This window comes from Protopterus annectens, chromosome 8.part0 (assembly GCF_019279795.1).
Source record: "Protopterus annectens isolate FY-2018-M chromosome 8.part0, PAN1.0, whole genome shotgun sequence".
Taxonomy (NCBI): domain Eukaryota; kingdom Metazoa; phylum Chordata; order Ceratodontiformes; family Protopteridae; genus Protopterus; species Protopterus annectens.
The window spans coordinates 1,092,496,742-1,092,523,178 of NC_056741.1; the positions used below are offsets into that span (position 1 = coordinate 1,092,496,742).

At 45.2% G+C, this 26,437-nt stretch overlaps 1 protein-coding gene across 2 annotated transcripts in view; it reads left to right on the top strand.

Annotated features, from left to right (window-relative positions):
• Nucleotides 1-26,437, top strand: part of SMG9 (SMG9 nonsense mediated mRNA decay factor) — a 684,281-nt gene that overhangs the window by 524,513 nt on the left and 133,331 nt on the right. For both annotated transcript variants that reach the window (XM_044080557.1, XM_044080556.1), the window contains exon 12: nt 4,330-4,474. In XM_044080557.1, the coding sequence (XP_043936492.1) occupies nt 4,330-4,474 (145 nt within the window). The remainder of the gene's footprint in view (nt 1-4,329; nt 4,475-26,437) is intronic.

Here is a 26,437-nt window from a genome sequence, read left to right on the forward strand (position 1 = left end):
GGTGACATTTGGCATCCTTTGGAGAAAATGTTCAGTTTGATTAAAGAGGGAATTCAGCAATAAGGAGTCTACTCAACTGGTAGCAATGCAGTAACTATGAGGGACATGGCACATGACTAAGACAAGGCCAAAGCAAATGCCAGCAATCTACAGGCAGCATTACCACCCCAGGAATGCCCACAGTGACACTAGGCAGTACCTAGACACTTGCAAGTTGGTTTGGGATAGAGCACATGGCTCTTCAGAATGGTCAGGGGATGTGAAACATTAGTTTGATGGGAAGACATGGAAAAATGAAAGAAATGATGGCCCTAATCTTTGCCTTACAAATTTTTAAAACCGTGCAGCATCTGGCACTTTAAGGGTAGTAACCACCACCATGGTGATCCCATACATAAGCAGCGAGGTTTACAGTCATACCTGGTATGCAGATTGGCCATGAAGGAGTGGGACCTGGTCTCACGCCAGGGCCTCCATCTTCTTACCTCATAAATCTGTTAACGTGCACCTTTCATTTATAACAGATTGTATACATCTAAAACCCACATGATACCTTTTCCTCATCATTGTTTATGGGGGAGGGGGGCAACCTTGGTCACTTTAGAAGCAATCATCTTTGCTGCTCTTAATTTTTTGTTATGGGGGACACACTTCTTGGTGGCTATTACCTCTGCTAATAGATTCCCTGTACTTTGGGCCCCAATGTGCAAAGAACTGTGTAATGTTCCACAAGGACATGATAAACTGTAGAACTAATACCTCCTTCATACCAGAAGTAGAGCATTGCCTTTGTGTCAAATATTTCAACTAGCAGCATTTTATCCCTGGTCTCAAAACAAAGGGGAGAGCATGTTTGCTTCAAGTAGGTATGAACATAATTTGCTGAAACAGAGACTTCAAGCAAAAGGGTTCAACTATTTGTTTCCTTTTTCCTTTTAAACAGGGCAAACATGTTTCAGACAGACACATTCTAAATGGCTGACTAACCTGTATTGTTTTCTCATATGTACTTCACGGAAAAACACTGTAAGGGCAAACAGTCTCGGACTGTCTGAGGGCAGCAGCCACCACAGCAGCTTTCTCAAAAAAATGTCTATGCTCAGGATAAATGTGAGTAGCTGCTTGTACCAGTGTCCACACTTTCACGAAGAACTGCAGATTGAACATAAGTGTAGAAGCATGGTAGGATTTGCCACTATATTCCCTGGGCTGCACTCTTCCTTGGGTGTGAGGCCAGGCTTCTGCCAGCATAGCTAGCTGCTTTAGTACTCTGTCCAAGGATTTGAAATAGTTTTGCAGTAGTGAGACCTGTGATGAATGCAGGACAATTGTGTGAGTATACTTACCATAAGAGTAGGTGTTCAAATAAGATTACTACCATAGTGCAGGCTTTCACCCATATTCCCCCTCACTTTTACTCCCTCACACCTGTGATGGGATGGAAGGTAGACTGACTATTTTGAGAACCTTTTTTTTTCTAGGTAGGAGAAAAGGGAAAATGTGCCTTTTTTTTCCTTCCTTTTATTTGTATACCTTCTAAGTTGGTTGTGCTTTGGAGGGAGGGTTTTTCATTTACCTCTTGGACAGAAATATTATCTTTCTTTCATATCTTACTTTTAGGACTTCTAGAATGGCTTCACCTGTCTCCTGTCTACCAAGCTGGCACAGCCACAGGAGGGCAAGTAGCATGCTGATGCCTGGAGGAATCATGGCTTGTAATCCAGAGACATAAGACAAGTGTATTTGTTCACGACTTCCGTAGTCTAAAAGAAGAATTTGGTCTCCCATCATGCTGATATCCTCTGCATGTGAAAGAATTTAGTCAAGATAGAGGGGACTGATCACCATCAACCCCCCACCTCCTTCCTATTTTGTATATGGAGACAGGTAGTCACAAAAACAGTAACAGTTGCCTTACACCAATGTTCAGGACTGATGTTTACATGCATTTAATTCCCATGTATAGGTATTGAAACCGCAGCCAAATGTGTGCCATTAAAAGGCATGTACTGTTGTGGAGAATATGCTTTTACACAGCTTTATTTTCCCTAATGTTGTCTTGAGTTGCCATCACTTGAGATGACTAAGTCATGGACATGGTTAAGAGGGACATATCCTAGAATTGCTTGGCCAGTTCTTATGAAAACCCCTACCTTCAGACCAGTCCTTGTTTCTTTATTCCAAAGATACCATCAAACATGTACTAGCTTAAGAGCTAAAGAGAACTTTACTCATCCCTCTTCATGGCTCAGAGAAGTTAGATTGGTTTTGGCTAATTTTATAGTTTAGGGGTTTCAACACGTGCATTCGTTAGTCAGGCTCTGTCTAGGTGGTAGCACTTCAGTTCTTAATTTCCCTGTTCTTTCAGGGGAATGTTGCTAGACATGTTTCGGCTTGTCTTTAACTTGCATGATGTCGATTGTCAACCCAGCTAAATGTTTGCAGATGTTCTTCATATTGATCAATGCTGCAGTAGCTTTAACTATGAGATAAGTCCTGCCAAGGATATAATAGCCAAGAAGTTATGTACTCACCATAACGTTCGATCCATGTCGCCTCACATTCTTTCTTAGCCCCCCCCCTCCTTCCCCCATCCTGGAGGACCTTGAGGTTAGGTCTGGTTTCAGTACTCCTTTTATTGTTGGAATGTTCTTCCTTCTGTATGTGTTATATGTATGGAGGGTGAGTGATTGAGCTTGCAGCAAACAAGATCTGGGGAAAGGGAGCAGTGCAGCATGGGATACCTCTTAGCCCAGCCAGTTGAAAGACTTCAAGCTAGAGTATGGCCGAATCGGAGCCGAGGTTTGGCTCCGAACCCACGGGTAAGAATGTGAGGCAAGATGGACTACATATATCAAACATTATGGTGAGTACATAACTTCTTGTTTGCCTTCCAGTATAATTCATTTCTGATTGGGTTTTATTAGGGCATCCATCCCTGCCGTTTTCTGATAACCTGCTTTATCTTTTACAGGTTCATGGGACATCAGAGCCTATTCAAGCAGTTAGTGGGGCACAGGGTATTGACAGTCATGTATTATTTTCTCTATTTTGCCCATTTGTTATGCCAGAACAGTAGTTTGTCTCCTTTGCTAAGAGAAATCAAGAAACTGTTATCAGAGTGCAAATTGTGTCCAAATGTCAGTCACATCATTGCTAAGAGTTGCATTGTGGTAAAAGCTCGTGTTTCTTCTTTCAAAGGAGTGTGCAGTTTAGGGTATTTAGGCTGCTGCACCCTTAAACCCTGTCATCATGTTTGTTAACCATTGTCAGTGGGACATTCAAGTCCATGAGTAGTGTGTATTTCAGACAACAGGATGTTAACATACTTGTTCCATCTCCCTTATGAGCAAATAGCTTACTACTAATCCTGCAGAAAATTCTCCTGCTGAGCAGAAAGCCCAGAGAAGAGAGTAGGTTATTAACATTCGACTTGCTGTAACTCCATTTAATTTCGGACCTGTCAGGAAGGCCATGACACTTCCTCCATTCCTAGGTCGTGACTTATTTTGATGTAGTTTTCTCTACTTAAAGGTAGTCATAGGTGACTTCATCCCTCCTTTGCATTTTGTCCCCCTTTTTTGTGTGAAATAAATGAGTAAGGAGCGATCCCTCATCTTTTCTGGCTTGTCATCTGACCGCTGTATGATATTTCAGAAAGTAGAAGAGTGGACCTTTACAGAAACTGATCACCTGTTATCAGAAAGCCCTTGCTTGTCTTTATTGATTCATACTGTCTTGAGGATCCAGAGTTGTGGTAGGTGCAGTAAATAACCTGTGATTCTTCCTGAAGTTGTTAGGTGCAGTAATTAAACTGCATTTTTTTCTCTTCAGTGAAAAGAACTGAATCTATATGCAGTGTGATTTCAGAATGAAAGTATTTTTGAGAATAAGAATGCAGTGAGAGCAGTACTTGCAAGGAGAGAGACTGACCATTTTGAATCTCTCTCTGGCATTTTTTTTTTACATCTCCCTGATATAAGGAATATTCCACCCAGTACCAGACAATTATTCGAGGATATGTTGTTAGATGAATAACTTTTCAAAACTGTTCTTTGGCTGTTTATAACACAGTGAAAAGTGAATCTTAGTGTTCAGGATTTTTCCTGTCCATTTTATACAGTTTGACAAAATAAAACAGTATTACTATTCCTTCTAGTAACTTTGTTTTAAATTTTGGTTACAAGGGTAGACTGCATGTTTGCCGCATTGTGAAAGAGGTAATTTTATATTAACTTTTAAAAGCGATTGAACAGAATCCTGTGCATTTAAACCATGTAGTAGTCTGCTAAACGTATGAAATACTAATGTTTTTACGTATTTTCACAGGTGCAGGTGGTACTCCAGTATTCTCTTTACTTCCTGGTTACAAAGGTCACCCCTCTTTCCAGTCTTTGGTCAGCAAGATGAGGAGTCAGGTCATGTCTATGCCTCGACCTCAGCTCTCCCACACCATCCTTACAGAGAAGAACTGGTAAGATGGTTATATGATTTTGAGGAAACCTGTGCAGTGTTTTGTTTGGTGTGTACATGTCAAACTAGTTTGATTGTAAAGCTAGATTAAGGGCTTTTGTTTTAGTAAGTTACTGCCATCGTTCATCAGGTAACTTCTGAAAGCCGCTGCTATACTCCACCATGACAGTCGAAAATATTTCAGCTGCTGTAATTGTAATGTCTATGGGTTTCTAGAAACATAAAGCAGTGGCAGGTAAGGGTTGCATACATCCACCTAGCCTACTTTTATTCTGCCCCATGGATAAGCTGCCATTCTAAGTTTAACTTGCATGTTACTTCTTCCTTCACCTGTTGTCAGGACAATGTTGCATCTATTCCAAGCCACAATTAATCGATTCACAGATCATAATCCATAATCATTTGTGGAAGGGTGTTAAATGTATCCAGAATTATTTTTCTTACATAATCTGAATTGGTCCATCTTATTTTCAAGTTGTGTCATCTTTTGCTATGAAGAGTTCATTTTCCAAATAGTTCTGCTCTCCTACATTTATGACCTTCTTGAAGGTGTTTGAAATTTTCTGTTCTATTTTTTTCTTTCTCCTTTCTCTGAGAGCATACAGTTTGTTTTTTAGTTTCTCCTTATGAGTTTTTCTGCAAGTTGTGCATCATTGTCATGACCCATCTTTGACCAGCTCCAGCTTTGTATATAGATGTTGTAATACTGGTTAAAAAACTTTTGTACATTGCTCTGTAATGGGTTTCACTAAATGTCTATAAAGAACTTCCCTTTTTATTTTGTTTGTCATTTTACATCTCCGTATCCCAACAACATTTAACATTTCCTGCTTCCTTGCACTGACTTAGGCATCTGAAATATATAACCTTTAAGGTGTTCCGTTGTTTTATTTTTTTATGGTACTTTATTTGACTTTCTGTATTCTTTCTATTGATTATTTTCAAGGTGCATTTCTTGTGTTGCCATTCATTAAACTAATTTGACTTTGGAAGATTTCTGCATTGGGTAGCTGCTGGGATTCCCTCTTATGTTGTCCTCAGACTGAACTGATGGGTGAAACAGCAATGAATACAGGGACCAAGCCTCCAGCCTCTGCTGATATCATAGATCTTTTTGGCATGATCCTTTTTGCTAGAAACCGTTGGGTCTCGCCAACTGCCTAACATGTCTGGTAACAGGAGCATATATTATGATCAACAACACAAATCTCATTCCCATGGCCATCGACGACAGCTCATAAAGTACACATAACATTGTCCCACAAAGGATCGAAAAATAAATGAAAAATCTTTTTTGCAGGGGACAAGCCCACCACATCCCTTGTCAGTTACATATTCCAACTGTGAGATCACTCTACACTGGAGAAAGAGCATATTCACCAATCCCCACTGTAATGCAATCTGTAACATAGAGACACCACTTGTCAAGTAGCTGTTTTTTGCTCTGTTGCACTAGCTCAACTGTTTATGCGGTCAGTTAAAATGTATGCTCCCCTAGAGAGATGCATCTTGTAGGAGGCAGTGTATTCTATGATGATCCTGATCAGTGTGGAATATAGAGAGAGTAAGGATAGGTTCATAGGTTCATAAGCTAGGCCCATTGGCCCAGAGGCCCTTGTAAGCCTAGCCAAGAATTTCACCCATGTTCCCACAAAGTCAGCACCTGTTTCCCCTGTCCAGCAGAGGGACAGGTGGGATTCAAGGGGTGTATTTTCTGATGTTCTCTGTGTTTCACTGTTGCAGTCATCACACTTGGGTTATCTACCTGCAGGTAGCCCTCAGTCGGCCCAAATACCAGAGACTTAGTATTTCTCCGTCTGTTGCTGTCGCTCCAGGAGTGAAGTCAGGTCGTCAAGGGGGTATAAAAACAGGCAGCCGACGTCATTACATCAGTCTTTCTTGCAGAGGTGCCCGAAGCAGAAGCAGTTCGCATGAGTGCCGGTTGGCCGCTACCTGAGTTTTCGTTTCCGAATTAAATCATCCTGAAGTCTTCTAAAGCTAAGTAGCCCATCGGGATCCTTTTTTCTTGCTCTAACCAATGTCAGAAAAAGTTAACAATTGTCTTGCCTGTGGAAAGCAAATACCACACCGAGATTTCCATTCTTACTGCGTCACCTGTTTATGCCCACCCCACGACTTACCTCGTTGTCAGTTTTGTGCTTTGTTCAACGCCCGAACTATTTGTCGCCAGGCCCTTATTGTCGCTAAATACTTTCGCTCTCGATCTCCGTATTCCGAAGTGGCTTCGGTAAGCCATCCGACTACCTATCTTCCAAAAAAATGTAAGGATAAAGACAGAGATAGACTGCATATGTCCAAAACTGCCGAAGATGCTTCCATTAAGCTAGTCGCCAGTTTGCCGGTATTCAGTGAGGCGCTTTCGCATCCCCTAATGTCCGCTTCGATGGATTCGCAGGCTGCTACCAAGACCCATTCGGAGACCTGTATGCCGCGAGACCTTTCTTTGACTACAGAACCTGCAGATGTCTCTACCTTGGATGGGTCAGGAGCCATTTCTTCGCACTACCAATCTTCGACACAAACTGATGACTTCTTTTGCATCTTCAGTTCTGACTAAAACTACCGAGTTTCTAAGGCCAAGAGTACGAGGTACGCTTAAAAAGTCGACGACCCAAACTCAAGCACCTGCTTCCTTGCCACAACATCAAATGCTTAAAATTGTAGAACACCTGATTATGCTGATTAGGGGAAGCCAGCCTTCCACTACTAACAGAAAGAGACCTGTCCCCATCAGCTCTAACAGACCAAGAGTCCGACGACTCTGAGGTTTTTGAATATGAAGACATGCCTTTATCTGCTTATGAGGATTCAGATGCAGAGGAATCCATACTCTCTGCTTCCCTTCCAGAGGATTTTTCTTTTGGTGAAACCCTGCATACTTTAAGAAAGCATTTCCACTGGGAATGTTAAAACTATCCTCAGTCCAAAAAGAGACTCAGAGAATTTTTAGATTTGCCACAACGTAGACCTTTAGCAATACCTCCAGTTCTGGATGTTGTGGATGATGTCTTTATGGAATCCAGTCTTACTCCTGATACTTTACTCCCTGCTTCAAGGAAACCAGACAGGTACTACAAAGTCCCTGACTCTCACAAATTATTTTTAAAAAATCCTACTGCTGACCCAGAGGGCATTTCACAGGGGCCTAAAGGTATAACAGCAACTACAGCTAAGAATCCCACCCCTTCGGACAGGGATTCCCGAGCTTTAGACAGATGGGGTAAAAAAAGTATACACTTCTGCAACTCTCGCCATTAGGGCATTGAATTGCCAGTTTCACATGCTGAAACACCAGCAACATATTATGGAATTTATTAAGCATAAATTATCTACCTTTGCAGACTGTGCAGAAAATAGAGTTACAAGAGCTTATGTATTCTGCAAGCCAGGTCAGCAAGCATACTTTGCAATGTGGATTTGATGCCCTAGAAGCATCTTGCAGGGCAGCAGTCACTGGTTCTGTATTGAGGAGGCATGCTTGGCTTAAGGAACAGACCTTGTCAGACCATGTCAAATCAAAATTACTAGGCGCTCCTTTGAATAAGGACAATCTGTTTGGCACCAAAGCAGAAGAGGTTCTAAAAAAGATGGAAGAAAAAGCTAAATTTATGCAGACAGTCAATGATTTGTACAAGTGCAGCCTCCTACATTCAGTAGGCATTGCCCCTCGAAACATTGGTCCTTTCCAGCCCCCTCAAGGCCATCTCAAACTGGACCCAGGGGAAGCAGACCCCCCAGATTACAGTCTCGGGGTATGCAGAGATCTTAGCAATGGAGTGCCTCCACATCAAAAACAGAGAGTGCTAAGCCACTCCCTTTCGGAAAGAATTCACAATGACTTCTCAACTCCACTCCTCACCTCTGGCCCAACTGCTTGTGCCCCTAGGAGGAAAACTTGCTCATCGTGCAAAAAATGGACCTCCATCACCAAAGACCAATGGGTCCTCAACATTGTTCCCAGGGGTACAAATTTTACTTCCACTCACTGCCAGCCCCAAAAGGGTTCCCAGACCTTCCTCCAAATCAGTGGGCAGAGGTACAAAACCAAGTTCAGTCCCTGCTCTACATAAGGGCAATTCAACCTGTTCCTGCAAAACAGATAGGTCAAGGGTTCTATTCAAGACTTTTCTGGTACCCAGAAAAGAGGGCGTTTTGGTGCCCAATCCTTGAACTTTTCATTCTAAACACCTTCCTGGTGGTACCAAAATTCAGAATGCTCACCCTTCAGCTGTCCAAAGATGCCTGGTTAGCCACCCTAGACCTAAAAGAAGCCTATCTGCACATCCCTATCAGAGACTCCTGCAGGAAATATCTGTGTTTCAGGGCAGGATCTATGCATTATCAGTTCTCTGCACTTCTTTTTGGCTTATCCACTCCTCCTAGAGTTTTCACAAAATGCCTGGCTCCAACCATTGCCTATTGCAGACAGAAAAATTCACATTTACCCATACTTGGAAGATTGCCTGATTCAGGTAGGCAGTCAGGAAAAGCTATTGCAGCACCTGGCATTTAACCTTCTAACCTCCCTGAGGTACATTATCAACGAAAAGAAATCAGTACTAGTCCCCAGTCAAAAGATTGTATTCCTGGGGAGCAAGCTTCGACACAGCATCCCAGATGGCATTCCTTACTCCAGAAAAACAAGTCTGTCTGACAGGCTACTTCACTCAAATGGCCACCAGAACCCAGCTAAGCCGCAAGGAAAATCCTGCAGGCCCTAGGGTTCATGGCCTCTTGCATTAGACTAATTCCATATGCCAGACCGCATATGAGGAAACTTCAGTGGTACTTATAAAGTCTTTGGTGCCAACATTCTCGGGACCTGGAAACCATTGTACCTTGTTTAAGGACAGAGTTTCTTTGGTGGGCAGCAGTATGCAACCACAACAAGACACTTCCCTTTACTCAACCCCACGCTGCCCAGACCCTAACCACAGATGCATCAGACTATGCCTGGGGGGCACACCTGGATGACAAGTGCATTCAGGGCCACGGGAGCCCAAATTAAATTCATCTGCACATCAACCAAAAAGAGATGCTAGCTGTTCAGCACGCTCTGACCGCTTTCAGATCCCTACTCTCACCAGGACCCCTGCTAATAAAAACAGACAACACTACAGTTATGTGGTACATCAACAAGCAGGGGGGAACCCACTCTGCAGGCTAGGCATGGCCCTGTGGAACACAGCCTTGGACATGCATATTCATCTGCAAGCTCAATTCCTGCCAGGCAAGCAAAACTCTCTGGCAGACTTGAGCAGAAATCTCCTAGACCCACACGAGTGGCAATTAGAACCCAGCAGCTTCAGCCTTCTAATCTAGAAATGGGGGACCCCAGAGGTGGACCTCTTTGCCTCCCCCTGCAATCACCAGTTCAGCAAATTCTGCACCAGGGCATCTCACAGCAGGTCCTGGAAAGTGGATGCCCTATCCTTCCAGTGGGAAAACCACTCAATCTGTGAATTCCACCCTCTGCCTCTTCTCTTAAAAGTATTACTCAAGATAAGACAGGACAGACCAGGGGCAATCCTGATTTCCCCGGACTGGCCACGCCAACACTGGTATCCACTACTGCTCAGCCTGTCACCAGTGCCACCCTCGCACCTACCCCAGATCCCACCCCTCCTCACTCAGCAGGGAGGACAGATCTTGCATCTGCAACTGCAAACCCTGAATCTTGTAGCCTGGCTTATTTCTTGAATTCTCCCCCAGAGACAGCCTAAGCAAGCAGGTGCTGGACGCCATTCTTGAAGCCAGGAGACCCAGTACAAGGAAATCCTATGCTGATAAGTGGAAAATGTATTGTTCCTGGATTCACTCTAAAGGAGAGGACACAGCACTGCCCTCCTGACCTCTAATCCTGGATTACCTAGAAGATCTACTCCACAGAGGTCTATCCTTCTCCTCCATTAAGATCCATGCCTCTGCCATCTCAGCTCATTACAACACTGAGCCACATGTCTTCTCTCACCCTTTCATCAAACAGTTCCTGAGAGGGGCAAACAACTTAAGGCCACCAAGGAGAGCACCCACCCCTGCTTGGGACCTTAACTTTGTACTGAAAAAGCTCACTCTACCCCCCCCCCCTTTCAGCAGCGTCAGCAGAGTTAAAATTCCTCTCTTGGAAAACATTTCAGCTAGAAGAGGGTCTGAGCTGCAAGCACTTATGGCTGTGGAACCCTTCATTATTTTTCATGCTGACAGGGTCTCCCTCAGGACTAACCCTTCCTTTATGCCTATAGTGGTGTCCAGTGTGGCTCTCAACCAATCTGTCCATTTGCCAACTTTCTTCCCTATTCCTCAAACTAAAGGAGAGGATCCTGCACTTCTTGGACGTGCACAGACAACTCAGATTCTACCTTGACAGGACTAAGCCCTTCAGGAAATCTGACCAATTTCTAGTCAGTTTTGCACCAGGGGCAGAGGGCAGGGCCATTTCAAAACAAACAGTTTCCAAATGGATAGCACATTGTATCCATTTCTGCTACAAACACCATGGGTATCCAACCTGTCATGGGGTCAGAACACATTCCACTAGGGCAACTTCCACCTCTACAGCATTCCTCAGGGGAGTCCCTACCAGGGACTTTCTGGAAGATGCTACCTGGAGTTCTGTACACACCTTCACCAAGCATTACCACCTGCCTATCTTTTCCAAAATCCAGGGCTGGTTTTGCCACAGCAGTCCTGCAGGGCATACTAGCCAGCCCCAACTCATCTTGACTGCCTCCACCCTTTCTTCAGCTTTGGGAAACAACCCAAGTGTGATAACTGCAACAGTGAAACATGAAGAACATTACAGTTGTGTACACTTGTAGATGTTCGAGTGTATTCACTGTTGCAGTCTTGGTTTCCCACCCTCCAGCCCCCTTGACTCTCTCTCTCTCTCCTCTCTGTGTTTATTACTCACCCCTTACAGGGCTATTGGTATTTACTTTTTACTGTTGTTGTTTTCTCACCATAACTTAGCTCCCTATTTGGGGGGCTCCTGACACTTGGGTCAGGAAAAACTGATGTAATGGCGTCGGCTGCCTGTTTTTATACCCTTGACGTCAGTCTTGGAGCGACAGCAACCAACGCAGAAATACTAAGTCTTTGGTATTCGGGCTGACTGAGGGCTACCTGCAGGCAGATAACCCAAGTGTGATGACTGCAACAGTGAATACCCTCGAACATCTACATTTATGGTAAGTGTACACAACTGTACTTTTCCCATCCAGGCGTCCAGGTTCCTCTTAGAGAGAGCTAGAGAGGTACTCTGCTTAACATGGAGAGGAAGTCTATTCCACAGATGGGGGGAGTCTCTGGGACACACATCTATCCCACCAGCAAGTTCTATTAATGTCACAGACCAGGTTTATGCTTTGCGTGCGGATTGCCAGAGCGGAGTTTGACTTATGGATATGCAGTAGCTCCATCAAGGCTGGCTCCGAAATGGCTTTGTATGCCAGACACAGGTTACCTCTGAGCAGTCTTTATAAGACTGAGTAGAGGGACAGGCCTTTTTGCCTATCTGTATAGGACATGTGTTTGAGACCCTGAATTTTCCTGGTCAGGAACCTCTGTGGTCTCTCCACCTGCTGCATGTGCTTGGCAAGTTACATGTCAATGGGGGCATTCTACTCGATTATGGGTCTGATAAGGGAGGAGTACAGGGATGTTATGATCTCCTTGTTCCTGGATGACATACCATTACATAGGTAAGTGTTCTAAACTATATGCAGCCAACTTGCACCAAGTGTGTGCCTTGGAGTGTCCTGTACTCAGAAATTGAAGATGGTGCTAGACCCATTGTAGCCATGTTTGTGTGTAAGGCTGTTAAGAGCATTTCACATCATCTTATGGAACCATAGGACATTTGAACTTCACTAGCATAATGGCCATACAACCCTCACAATCCTACAGTACTTTATACCCGTAGTTACAGGATCAGCACATATTGCCCCAGTCAGAGGAGGACACAAGCTAATGGCCTGTGTTGGGATGACGGTCGCCCAGCCAGTCATGCAGATGGCATGTTCTGAGGTGCTCTGTTTGCCATCAGGCAGGGTTCTCTTCATAGGGTGTGTTCATATCTGCTAGGAAAATCTCCCCCACCAGTATGTATTACCTCGCATAAGAGGTTAATGATCTTAAAATGCTGTATCCATCTACTATGCCTCCTACAGAGAGGCAGCATATGCAATCAAGCAGGGTCACACAGTGCCTCGTATGCAAGGCACAGATCACGTCTGAATAGTCTGTATGCCAGAGGCTAAGATGACACTCAGTGCAGACGATCCCCATGGAACACATACTGAAGAAGTGAGGTGTCCTTGTGAGGGACAATACTGTTGTGTGCACATGCTAGTACTGCTTGGAAAGGTACAGTACCAAATGGCCATTGCACTCAGTAATTGGCATGCTGAGGGAAAAGTACTTGGAGGTTGAGTATGTCACTTACAGGTGATTGTGCCCTCAGCTATGCCATATGATTCCTGCCATACCACTGTAGTGACATGGTGATCTGAGGTATATGAGGTATACACCTCTAGGTCTGTGTGCCTAGTTCTTTCATCCCTGTGTATGTACAGCACATGTTGCAGCTGATGTGCTACTTACCAGGTATGTAGGTCTTACTGATGGAAATGACATCACATATAGATATGCATGAAGACCATGGCCGTTACTGTGTCAACAGGCATGTGCTGAGCAGTACCCCTTGCAGGGTAGTGACATAACACCGAGACCCTATGAGTGCTCACAATTTGAAGGCATCAGCCAACACTGTTAGCCTCAGTCAGTCAGTAGTCACATGTGTTGTGCTTAAATGGCTTCCACGCAGTGGAGAGGACCCAGGACTGCGCCCTGTTGAACACTGCTGCTTACAGATCAGTTATTAGAGGTGGATTTCCCAGTGTTGCGTGCGTGTGCTATCAGTGGGCCACTTAGTGACCCCCCTAAAATGACAGCATCATGGATGCCTAAGTAGGTGCTTCGTAAATGTTGCCTGAGCAGGGGATATAGACAGACAGCTTGGCTCAGTCTGGGGGTTGTATGCCTTGTTGCCCTCTCACCCAGGTCCTGGATGACTGCCTCGGACATGTCCACCACGTGTAACAGTCATGTTCCCCCTGTCACACACACAAACTGTGTACAGTCAACTGTGTGTAGATCACATGTATGTGTGCTGATCAGCTCCATGATGATTGCCCCTACGGGCATACAGATATGGATACTTAGACAAAGAGGTCTATGGTTATGTTGGTCCATGGATGCACCACCTCTCTGTGCAGGGGTATAACAGTTGTCCACTCAGCTAGGGTGCAGCCAGTGGTTTCTGTATGATTGCAAGGTTTTCCCAATGGAGGTGGTAATCCTTGTCAGATCACATGTGGAATGCAGCCTGTAATGTTAGCATGTGCAATAGATGCTGTGTATCCTCCATTGAGCGGCCAGTTACAAACTGCTCTCTAAATATTGAAGTTATTTGAGAGGTTGTAGGAATGTCATGTGTCACGTGGTTGGGACAGGGAGTGCATTTGACACACAGTGTTGGACTACAGGTTATGAGTACAGACCCATCATATGTGGCAGCATTATGTATGACTTCACCGACAATCTGGGCCAGTCCTTTGAGGTCACACATGTAACTACACTGTGCATTGTGTGGGTGGCTAATTTTGTCACTGACCGTGTCTACACAACAACACCATGTGCATGTTTTAGCTGAGGAGGTTGTGCCCCCATGTTAGGGGGCACACTCACCCCAACTGTAACATAGCACTGTCCACATGTTATTGTACAGCCTGCTAATGGCAGGTGTCCACCAGTCAGGTTTGCTGTGCCATGATGAGCCTGTGTCCCTCCTGTCATGTACAGCCGAGTTCCTGCCCTTGTAATGCTGCTGACAAAATGGATGGGTGTAGAGCTCTGCATACTTCCCTGCCCCATCTGAAGGGGGAGGTGCAATCAAGCTATGTCAGCCATCCCACAGGAGGTAATAAATGGCTTTGTTGTCCTATATATCTATATTGTCTGCAGGGGGGGGGTTCGTGCTGGTAGTTCTAAGGAGACTGATATGTGAGCTGATCCCACCAGGTTGGACCTCACATTGGGGTGGCTGTGTTGGACACCCGTAGTGGTAAACACATGGTGCAGTGTGATGGTTCCCTGTGTGGGGATGTCACAGCACTGCTCCAGGGCATCGTAGGTATGGACCTGGACTGACGTTTGGAAAAGTGAGGCGCAACACAGTGTATACATACTACATTTCCCTAATGTGTTTGTGTGTGCTTTGTACAGACACCTTGCATGACTCCCTTCTTGCAAGCATGCTGGAGGTAACCAGTACGTATGTGCACAGAGGACAATTAGTATGTAGTGCCAAGCGGTGTCCCCAGATCTCTGAGGCATGTCGCCTGCAATGCCATGAGAGGAGTTAGCATGGATACGAGCAGTAACATTGTCGTTCACAGACTGACACTGGACCACACACTGTTACTTTTGCTCAAGGCCAGAGCATGCCTACCGACTGTAAGGGCAGAGCCCATTGCCTGTTACACTATGCAGTGATGATGGAATTATGTCTCGCTCCACCAACCATGGCCTGACAAGGAGGTGTTTGACGATAGTAGGCCAGCAGGCCTTGCTGGATACTCTGTACATTATGTACAAAGTGTTATGGCAGCTGTTGGATAGGCAAGACAGTCATACTCTGGAAAGATAGCATTAGGAGAGCAACGCTGCAGTGACACCACTTACCAGTGGAGTTCACCATTCTTCATTATTAGCGTACCCCTTCTACCCATTCCCTCCCCGCAGTCACAGCCACTGTCATTGCTCTCTTTCTGAGTACATTACCAGGTGATTGCATATTAGGAGCAGTCACCAAATCCCACATAGAGCCAACAGTTATCCAGGATGGCCTAAGACACACATTCAGTTGTAGTCTGAACCACTGACAAAGACTACATGCCGATGATTGCACAATACTATCCTTTAGGAAGACATCCACCCCTGGAAAATACTGTAGTGTCCACACACCACACGTAGTTGAGCCAGTACACATGGAGTTATGGACACATATTAATGTAGCCTTTCTCTTTCAATGGTCAGTCAGATGTGGGGATCCAGTCACTGTTATACAATCTATACAGACAGGTATGGGATGGAAATCCCAGACTGTCACTGCTATACTGCATGTGGCAGTCATCACACCTATAATTGTGTGCAGTGGCACCCTTGCTGTGTCACTGCACAGGCATATCATACAACTGTTGCAGCCACATGGGTACCATGGTACACCAATACACAGCATCGATAACCTGTCCTGTGGAGTCCATGGTCAAGACTGTACATTTGTAGTTTGTCACCTAATTGGTTTGGAGGGAATATGTATGGCTCCAGACAGGGAGGTGTTGGATCCCCTGTTGTACCCCTACAGTATTCATGTGAGGACCAACACATTTCTCACCTGTTCTGTACGCCTACAACATCACTGTGTTATACATAGTACATGCTGGAGTGACAGGTATACAAGGCAGACAGTACATCCTACATGTAACATTTCCCCAATTTATGTAAAGCACACATCTGCTGTGACACACTTCATGTTCAGGTCATGCAATGGGATGCAGAACACGACAATCATAATGGGTATCGGACAATTGTCTGTACTGGACACAGGATATTTGTAGATGGGTCATCTCCAGCACCACTGCTTGTAGATGTCTTAGCTCCTAAAACCTTGGTGACACTTATCAAGGATATCAGACGTTTTCACAGATTAGGGATGCATGAGTATGCTGAATGGCACTGTTGTCCTTGTTAGGCTGGTGTGCAGCTATGAACCTGTGTAGCCATACAGTTATATAGCTGTTGCTGAACACTTATCTGCTGTGCTGACATGCCATCCTGTGTTGCTGTATCGCCGCTGTGTACCCATAGGTTCTCCCAACAGATGCCTGAAACAGAAACAGGTCCATGACACACCTTTCATTGTGTAAGTGTACAGCCATTACAACACCATATAACATAAGGTAAACAACAGTATGTGGCGTACGTGTGAGAATTGCCAGCATACAGTATCTGCCGATAACCACTACATGTGGCATGGCAAAACAGCACTGCATTACACAAGTACATGTTAACTAATATAGTCACCCTTTGCATCAGACACGCAGCTTAATTTCCCTGCATCGATGGCAAGGATGACAGGGATGTGGCACAGGTATCACTTGCACACTGTGTTGTGTGAGGGTGCAGGAGGCTTAGGTTTTCCCAAATGGTTGACAGCATGTGTGAGAGTCAAGAAGCAAAGCAGGTAAGATGGACCATGGAAAGGTGTGTGTGTGCCTGTATGCGACTTGCATTTGACAGTGGTATGTGTGTGTGCATGCATGCATGTACATAGTCAAGCTCAGTGCTAGCCCTATGTGTGTGTATGTTGGACAGCTTTGGACCATACATGGTAGAGCTGACAGTTCACCGTTTCCGGCCCCTAACACAGGAACTGGCTCTGCCAGGAGTTGCACTGGCACCTCCATGCCCAAGGTCAGAAGTGGTGCTAGTACCTGACATGACTGCTGTTTGCTGGGACTGTGTCCTCCACGGGACTCCCAGGACCACAAGCCCATGGCCTGGCACATCTTGGTGTGGACAGCACACTCCCCTCTGTAGCGCTGGATGTACTGCCACTATGGTAGTGTGATTGTGCACAACCACATGGTCTCTCAGCAGATGGGGTTGCTGACCTAAGTCGACGAGGCCGATGCCCAACTCCAACCACACGTTCCAGCACAGTGTGCAGTCAAAGACTGGCACTGTCTCATGAAAAGTGAACTGATATGATGTCACCAGTGCATTGCTGCAGTCATGGATGTCTGACTGTGCTGTATGCATAACCCTAAGCATACGTCCGGAGTTCCATTCAGAATGTGTCTTTGCCTCCATGATGGCCTGAAACATGCACCAAGTGATCTGTGATGTGACACCTGCAACAGGTGGTGGACAGACAGCAGGCCTCCTACAAGCACCCCTGTCAATCTGCCTGTATGGAACCTCACCAGCTGTCTGGCTGTGGCCAGTGTCTACACTCACTGGAGCCATAATTGCCACACTTTCCTTTCAATGTTCCCACCCTCTGACTGTCCAATACTTGTGGTCTCCAGGGACTGGGTATGTGTGTGCATACTGACTGTATGAGATGACAGTGAGGGCAGAAGAGGGATGTCAACCTCTGGGACTGAATCTGTCTCCGAAACCCACACCTGTGCCTCACTGTGACAACCATCATCATCTGAGTCTGAGGAGACACTGACATCAGGTTGTGTAGGGGACAGGCCCCCCCTCCCGGTCACCTGTGGTAAGAAAGAGAAAAACAGTACATTATCACCTGCACTATTATGCTCTGCAGTACTATGTTGTGATATATGTAAGGCTCTATACACTGTTGTCACTGTGGCAGACCTGTTGAAAACCCAGCCTCATATAGTAGGATTTGAGGAAAGTACTCTTCTCTGTAACAGCTGTAGTTACTTGTAAATAGTTTCATAGGTAGGTACTAGGCTATCTGCCCAAAGGCATTTATAAGCCTAGCCGGAATGTGTTGGCTTTCGCCACCCCCTTAGATTAGTTCCTGTGTCTCTGTCCAGCAGAGCCATTGAAGTGATCCCTGGGGTAAACTTTGTTTCCCATCCACTCGTCAAGGTTTCTCTTGAAGAGTGTTAGCGAAGAGCTCTGCCTAATGTAGATTGGAATCTTGTTCCAGAGCATGGGAAGTCTCTGGGACAGGAATCTATCCCTCCAGCACATCCTATTTATTGTTGTGGTGAAGTTTATATCACTGGAGCGTGTGGCTTGAGGGGATATGGTTTTCTTTAGGTGGAGCATGTCCATCATTTCTGGGTTGGACATGGCCTTGTATGTCAGGCAGAGATCACCTTTGAGTAGGCGGTATGCAACCAAGTACAGCTGGAGTTTCTTCAGTTGAGCTGCATAAGGCATCTGCTTGAGGCCAGTGATCCTCTTGGTGAGGAACTTCTGTGGTCTTTCCAGTTGTTGCAGGTGTCTTGTAAGGTACACCCCAAATGAGGCATTGTACTCTATGATGGGTCTGATGAGTGATGCGTAGAGGGGCCCAATGACCTCTTCCGATCTGGATGCAAACCCTTTTGTGATTAGGTGGGCCACATAGAAGGATTTTCTAACCACTTTGGCAATGTGATTGTCAAAGGAGAGGTTACTATCTACTTGGGTCCCCAGATCCCCTTATTACGTCTTCCGTATTAGGGGCCTACCACCTATGTGGTAGTTTGTGGGTACTTTGTTTTTTCCAAAGGGGATGACTATGCACTTTTTGGCATTTAGCTTGAGGCCATGGTTTTGACACCAGGTATCTGTCTCAGTGAGACCCTTTTGGAGGATGTCTGTGTCAGCTGGAGAGTCAGTTATAGCCCCTAGTTTGCAGTCGTCTGTGAACATGGTCAGCCATAGTCCTCCTGTGCTTGCCTGTACCTCTGAGAAGTATATGCCGAACAAGAGGGGTCCTAAGACTGAGCCCTGGGGAATGCCGCTTGTAACCGGTTTAGAGTCAGACCTAACTCCTGAAGCACTTACCATGTGGGTTCTGTCTGTGAGCCAGTCTGCAACCCATCTCGTGACGAAGCAGTTTATGTTCAGGCTGGTGTGCTTGTCTATAATACCTGAGTGGGGAATGGTGTTGAAGGCCTTTGCGAAGTCTAGGTACTCATTACACTGCAATCTCATCAACAACAGTGAGATACACTGTTGACATTAGTGTAGACTCCTGACAATACTGTCACATCTATCAGTGTGGTCACACCTACAAGGCATAAGTAGGAGTCTGTGTACATTCAGACAATATTTGTGCATTTGGCAATCATGTAATGCAGGCATCAGGCCTGGGATGACAATCTAGTGATTACAATGCTGTAAACATACATCAATAACAAAACAGTGTCATGCTTACCAGGGGCAGGACCACGGGCTTGTGCGATACCTGACGGACCTGTGAAAAGTTGAGGGAGAGGTAATGTCAGTACCCACTGCATGTTCCACTGCCACATGGTAATACATCCATATATTTTACATCTACAGTAGTTACTGTGATAATTGTTGTAGTGGGAGCATGATAGTCAAATTACATTTAAACCCTTCTCACCCCCCAAAGCAGACAGACCTCACACCCACATAAGACTGTGTATGCCCTGACCCACTGAATGCTGTTCTGAATAACCTGAGGTTACCTGCACACTCCTATGCTGTGGAAACTGTGGCACCCACATCCACGATGTAGGGTGTGATGGATGCCTGGCAGATGTGTGTGCCTAGATTTGCCAGTAATTCCTCTGTGGCTGAGAGTGGTTGTTCTGCTGAAGGCCCTCCTCCAGTGGTGTCACGATCCCGGACTACATCTGCCGCTGTTGTGTGTGCAGCATTGATCATGTCCATTGTGTGGTGTCGAACCTGCTCATATGTTGTGTTCTGATGACCTGTGACGTTGCCATCATGGACAAGGTCAGCTCACAGTGCCTCCAGCTGTTCCCTGTTGTGCCTCCCACTAGACAATAGGACTTCATGGTGCTGACGGAGCCCTTCCAGTATTAACTCATTCTCTGCATCCGTGTTTCCTGACAGACAACAACATGGGACCATGTCAGGATCACGTAAGTGGAAGTACACTATGTAGAGATGCAGCAAGGACTCAATAGCTGGTAGTATCCACTGCTTGACCACACGTCCTATTCCACAGTGTGTAAACATATTAAGCATGTAGACACAACTAGAATACTATCGATAGTCAGATATTCCCATTTGTGCCATGACAGATACTGTTGCATAATCATACGGCCGACACTGGAGTCTATTAGTAGTGCATCTCCAAGGGCCAAACCCCCCCCCCCAATAATATGTCAAAACAACTGTGCCAAACAAATAGCAGTGTGCGATTACAACCACTAGAAAGGGGGAGTTCCACGAGCCCAGTGTGCCACACTCACAATATACATTCCACCTTTGAGGTATTGCACATCCTCTGTCTATGTAACAAGTCTGGAGATCATTGACATGTCATTGTCACAGTTCTAAGAATGGCTTATTGTTGTGATCCCTATTCCCCATAAGTATATTCACACAACTGCATCCCGGTGTAAACAGAATGATTGTATGCTTGATGGAGTGCAGAAGTCCTCTATGTGCTGATAGTTAATGTTTTGCATACGTGTGTTCTGTGTGAGGAACATCTCCTACAGACTGGTTCCCCATAGCCAGCTGCTTGCCTTTTTAGCATGCTTCTCATCAGCATCTGATTGCCTCTTAACCAATCTGTGGTTCTGAAATGCTAATTGCAGCCAGCACAGCTGATATGCACTATCATCAGCTAGTCACATGCAACCACAGTACAATATACAAGGCCTTCATGTAGATTATGGGGCTTTTCTGATATGTTGTGCTGGACATTACTGGGGTGAGAAGACTACTACATCGCAGAGGGGTAGGTCTGTAGCAACAACTTTTACATAAATACGGCTGCTGCTCCAGGTAATAGGCATAGGCAGAGAGTGTGAACAAGCTGTAGGAGAAACTGTGGGAGCTGCGTCAGCCTTGTTGATGAGTGAGGGTACCCTTTCCAGTCCAGTTAAGGCACGTGTTTAAGGTCAGTATGCTAGGCAACAGTACCACTAAGAGTAGTAGGCCACATGTTTGTTGTGTCTTTGAGCAACAGGGGGATAACTGTAACAGTATGTCCACGATTTGGGTGACTGTCAGGCCATGTGTTAAGTCTAGTAGTAATTAGCACATGTGTGAGGACAGTCCTTGTTACAAGCAGGTACTTCAAATCTGTATGTTAGTTGTGCAGCTGTACTAATCGGCACTGTGAGTTTGAAAAGATTGTGTGGTGCACTCTGATATTAGTGGCCCTCATTTGCAGTACCCAAGTTGAATTTCTCTGTGAATGCATATTAATACAGAAAGTGGCTCTTTATGCACTTATACTTTTGCTATAGATATATGTGAACTGAGTTTCTATTTGCATGTCTGTGACTTGCATCAGTGAAAAGCAGACATTTCATTTGATATGCATTGTGAGGATAAAGAGTGCATGACTCAGTTGCTGGCTTCGCAATACTGTAATTCCACTGCTACACACCATTGGATTTGAACCCGGGACTGTGTGCGCCAAAATGTACTGTTTGCAAGGCATTTAACAGACTGAGCTACTGAGTCACTGATACAGCAGGTGTATTTGCAAGTTATATGTGCGCACAAACAGGCTGTGACATAGTTTCTACATCCATCAGTATATGCATGGCTTTGTATGGCTGTATTTCTGCACCAGGGTCCCAGTTGAACATGCATTTTGCCATTAATGCCTCAGCAGGTATCTTTCTACATGTTGCTATTAAAGGACACATTTATCTGCTATCATAGGCCTCACTTACATCCATTATTATGTCTTTGGCTTTCTAATAGTGTACTTTTGCACCAGAGTCCGACGTACACTCCCATTTTTTTCCATTACTTGAAGTTTGCACGGTATGATGCACAGCTCTCCTGAAACACACTTAGTGACTGTAACTGACAGATGTTCTTTGTGTTTCACTCATTCCATTTGAGTAATCTGCTTGCAGGTTGCCCTCAGTCAGCCTGATTAACAAAGTATTGGGTCCTGCGTTGGTTGCTGTCCCTTCTTCCATGACGTCAGGTCGTCCGGGGTATAAAACATGCAGCCTATCCTGTTCGGACATCTACATTTATGGTAGGTACAAAACTGTACTTTTTCATTCATACTGTATTCCTTGCCTAGGCCCTGACCACGACATCCCTTGCTGTCAGTTTTGTGCTTTATTTAATCAGCGCACTATCCGTCGTCTGTATATTTTTGCCGCTAAATATTTCGGTTCTCGGTTTAATTATCCAGAAATGTCATCGGTTAGCCATCCGACTACCGGGATTCCGAAAAAAACGCAAAGATAAAGACAGAGAAAGGCCGCCAAGGTCCAAAACTGCAGGCGACGCTTCTCCTAAGCCAGTCGCCAGTTCGCCAGTACTCAGAGAGGTGCTTTCGCAGCCCCCGATACCCGCTACTTCTGATTCGCAGGCGTCTACTGAGACCCATTCGGAGTCCGGTATGCCGCGAGATGCTTCAACTATGGAACCTGCGGATGTCTCGTTACCTTGGGTGGGTCCGGAGCCGCTGTGCAGGCACCGGCTTTTGAGGGTGTATTCAGGCCTACGGACTTGCACATTAAATCGATGCCTCCTACATTACTTAGGCCTAAATCTCAATCCATGTCTAAAAAACCGACGCCCAGGCCACATGCTCAGGTCTCTATGCCTAAAAAACAAATGATAAGAATGGCTGAAGATCTACTAACTCTAATCAGGGGTAGCCAACCCCCCCCCCCCCTTTTAAGAGGCCTAGGACTGAGGTTGATTATGAATCTTCTGATCAGGATTATGTTTTTTCTGACTCTTCTGATGACCTAGATTTGTCCTTACCTGCTTATGAGGATTCTGATGCAGAGGACTCTATTCCCTCTGCTTCCCCTCCTGAGGATTTTTCTTTTGGGGAAATCTTACATTCTCTAAGGGAGCATTTCCACTGGGAAAGCCTGGATTATTCTGATTCAAAAAAGAGGCTTAGGGATTTCCTTCTCCTACCTCAGCATAAGCCTTTAGCTATTCCTCCTGTACTAGACATTGTTGATGATGCTTTCTCGGAATCTAGTTTGGCCCCTGATTCCCTGCCTCCTGCTCCCAGAAAACCTGACAAGATACTACAGGGTCCCTGAGTCCCACAAGTTCCTTTTCAAAAATCCTATTGCAGATCCAGAGACTATTTCACAGGGGCCCAAGGGCATTAAGGCTTCTATTGCTAAAAATCCTACCCCTTCTGATAGAGACTCCAGGGTGCTGGATAGATGGGGTAAGAAGGTTTACACTTCTGCAACCTTGGCCATTAGGGCTTTAAACTGCCAGTTTCATATGTGAAAATATCAGCGACGTTATTGGACTGCTTAAACAGAAAATTATGTTGATTCCTGACTGTGGAAAGTAAAGAATTACAGGATTTAATGCATTCTGCCGACCAAGTTGGAAAACATACTTTGCAATGTGGTTTTGATTCATTAGAGGCCTCTTGCAGGGCTGCCATTACTGGGTCTGTGCTCAGAAGGCATGACTGGCTTAAGGATCAATCTTTGCTTGATCATGTTAAAGCTAAATTGTTGGATGATCCTTTAAATCAGGACCGCCTGTTTGGCAACAAGGCTGAGGAAGTTCCTAAAAAGATGGAAGATAAAGCTAAATCTATGCAAACTGTTAAAGATTTTTTACAAGTTCAGCCTCCTAGATTTAGTAGGCACTGGCCCTCCTTTCCAGCCCCTTCCAGGTCTTCCCAAGCCAAACCCAGACACAGCAAAAACCCCAGGTTTCAGTCCCAGGGGACTCACAGAACTAAGCAGTGGGGAGCCTCCACTTCCAAGTCTGTAAATAATAAGACTCCCCCCTATGGTAAACTGTCTCAATTACTTCCTTTTAAAATTTCAAGCACTTATCATCTAGGAAAGATTGCTCTTCATGCAAAGAATTGTGAACTCATTACCCAGGACAAATCGGTTTTAAATATAGTGTCCCAGGGATACAGATTTCACTTCCACGCGTTGCCAACACCAAGTGGGTAGCCGGACCTACCCCCAAATCAGTGGGCAGAGGCCCAAAAACATGTTTTTCTCTCTTAAGAATGGGGGCTATTCAACTGGTACCAGAAAAGGAAAAAGGACAAAGTTTCTACTCAAGACTTTTCCTGGTACCCAGGAAAGACAATTCATGGCATGCTATCCTGGACCTGTCTACTCTAAACACCTTTTTGGAGATTCCAAAATTCAAGATGCTGACTCTTCACCAATTACTTCCTATGCTAGGCAAAGATGCCTGGTTGGCAACACTAGATTTAAAAGAAGCATACCTGCACATCCCAATCAGGGAATCTTGCAGAAGATACCTACGCTTTAAAGCAGGCTACACACACCATCAGTTCTCTGCACTACCCTTTGGCTTATCTACTGCACCCAGGGTATTCACAAAGTGCCTAGCTCCAGTTATTGCATTTTGCAGGGAAAAAAATATTCATATGTACCCAAACCTGGACGATTGTCTAATTCAGGTAGAAAGCCAGGACATACTTTTGAATCATCTGGCCTTTGTAAAAAGGGTTCTAACTTGTCTGGGGTACACCATAAGCGAAAAGAAATCATAATTGGTACCCTGTCAACAAATTATATTCCTGGAAGCAAGCTTGAATACAACTTCCCAGATGGCTTACCTCATGCCAGAAAAGCAAATTAATTTGACAACTTACTTCAAACAAGTGGCCACAAAAACCCTACTATCTACAAGACAAATACTGCAAGCCCTGGGGTTCATGGCCTCTTGCATTCTTCTAATTCCATATGCAAGACAGTGGTATCTAAAAAGCCTGTGGTGTCAACATTCTCAAAACCTAGAAACAATGATTCCTGTCATACATTGCCTACGCTTAGAGTTCCTTTGGTGGACAGAGGCCTGCCACCAAAACAAGGGACTACCTTTCACACCACCCCCTTCCACCCAAACCCTAACAACAGATGCATCAGACTATGCATGGGGGGCTCACCTGGCAGGGAAGTGTATTCATGGCAAATGGAACCCAAGTCAAATGCACCTGCATATCAATCAAAAAGAAATGTTAGCTGTACAGAATCCTCTGACAGCCTTCAAGGACCACATTCTTCCAGGACAACTAATGGTAAAGACGGACAACACCACTGTTATGTGGTACATAAACAAGCAGGGGTTTACACATTCTTACCCCCTCTGCAGACTAGCCATGGCATTGTGGCACACAGCCTTGAGCTACCAAGTGCACCTACACGCTCAATTCCTGCCAGGAAAATTAAATACACTGGCAGACTAAGCAGAAACCTCATGGACCTACATGAGTGGAAACTGGAACCAAGGATTTTCAACATGTTGACAAGCAAATGGAGGAGCCCAGATATAGACCTGTTTGCCTCTCCCCAGAGCTACCAGTTGGACAAATTTTGCAGGAGGACTCCCCACAAACAAGCCTGGAAAGTGGATGCTCTGTCCTTCAGCTGGAAAAACCTATCAGTCTATGCCTTCCCCTCTCTGCCTGTGCTCTCTAAAGTACTACTAAAAGTCAAACAGGACAAACCAAGGATGATTTTGATGGCTCCAGACTGGCCACGCCAACACTGGTACCCCCTCCTGCGCAGTGAGGCACGGTTATCTCTGTTTCACCTGCATCAGACTCCTTCCCTGCTGTCTCAGCAGGAGAACCAGATTCTGAACCCTCAACTTCCAACACTGAACCTTGCAGCCTGGCTAATTACTTAATCTCTCCTTTACCATCCCTCAGCAAACCTGTGATGGATATCATCTCAGAGGTAAGGAGGCCTAGTACTAGAAAATCTTATGCTGAAAAATGGAAAAGATTCTGTGCCTGGAACCAGTCTCAAGGGATGAGCACAGCAGTGCCCAATTTACCTCAGATGTTTCAATACTTAACTGATGCTTCACAAGGGCCTGTCTTTTTTCTGCATTAAAATCCACTCCTCAGCCATTTCAGCTCATTATAACACAGAACCTCCCCTCTTCTCTCATCCACTGCTCAAGCAGTTCCTCAGAGGGGCCAAAAATTTGAGACCACCCATGAGAGCTCCAACCCCAGCCTGGGACCTTAACTTTGTCTTGGAGAAACTCACTCTACCTCCTTTCGAGCCAGCTGCTACTGCCGACTTAATTTCTTTCTTGGAAAACAGCTTTCCTCTTAGCAATCACTTCAGCTAGAAGGGTGTCTGAATTACAGGCCATTATGGCAATGGAGCCTTTCATCATCTTTCATGCGGACAGGGTATCACTCGGAACCAATCCATCC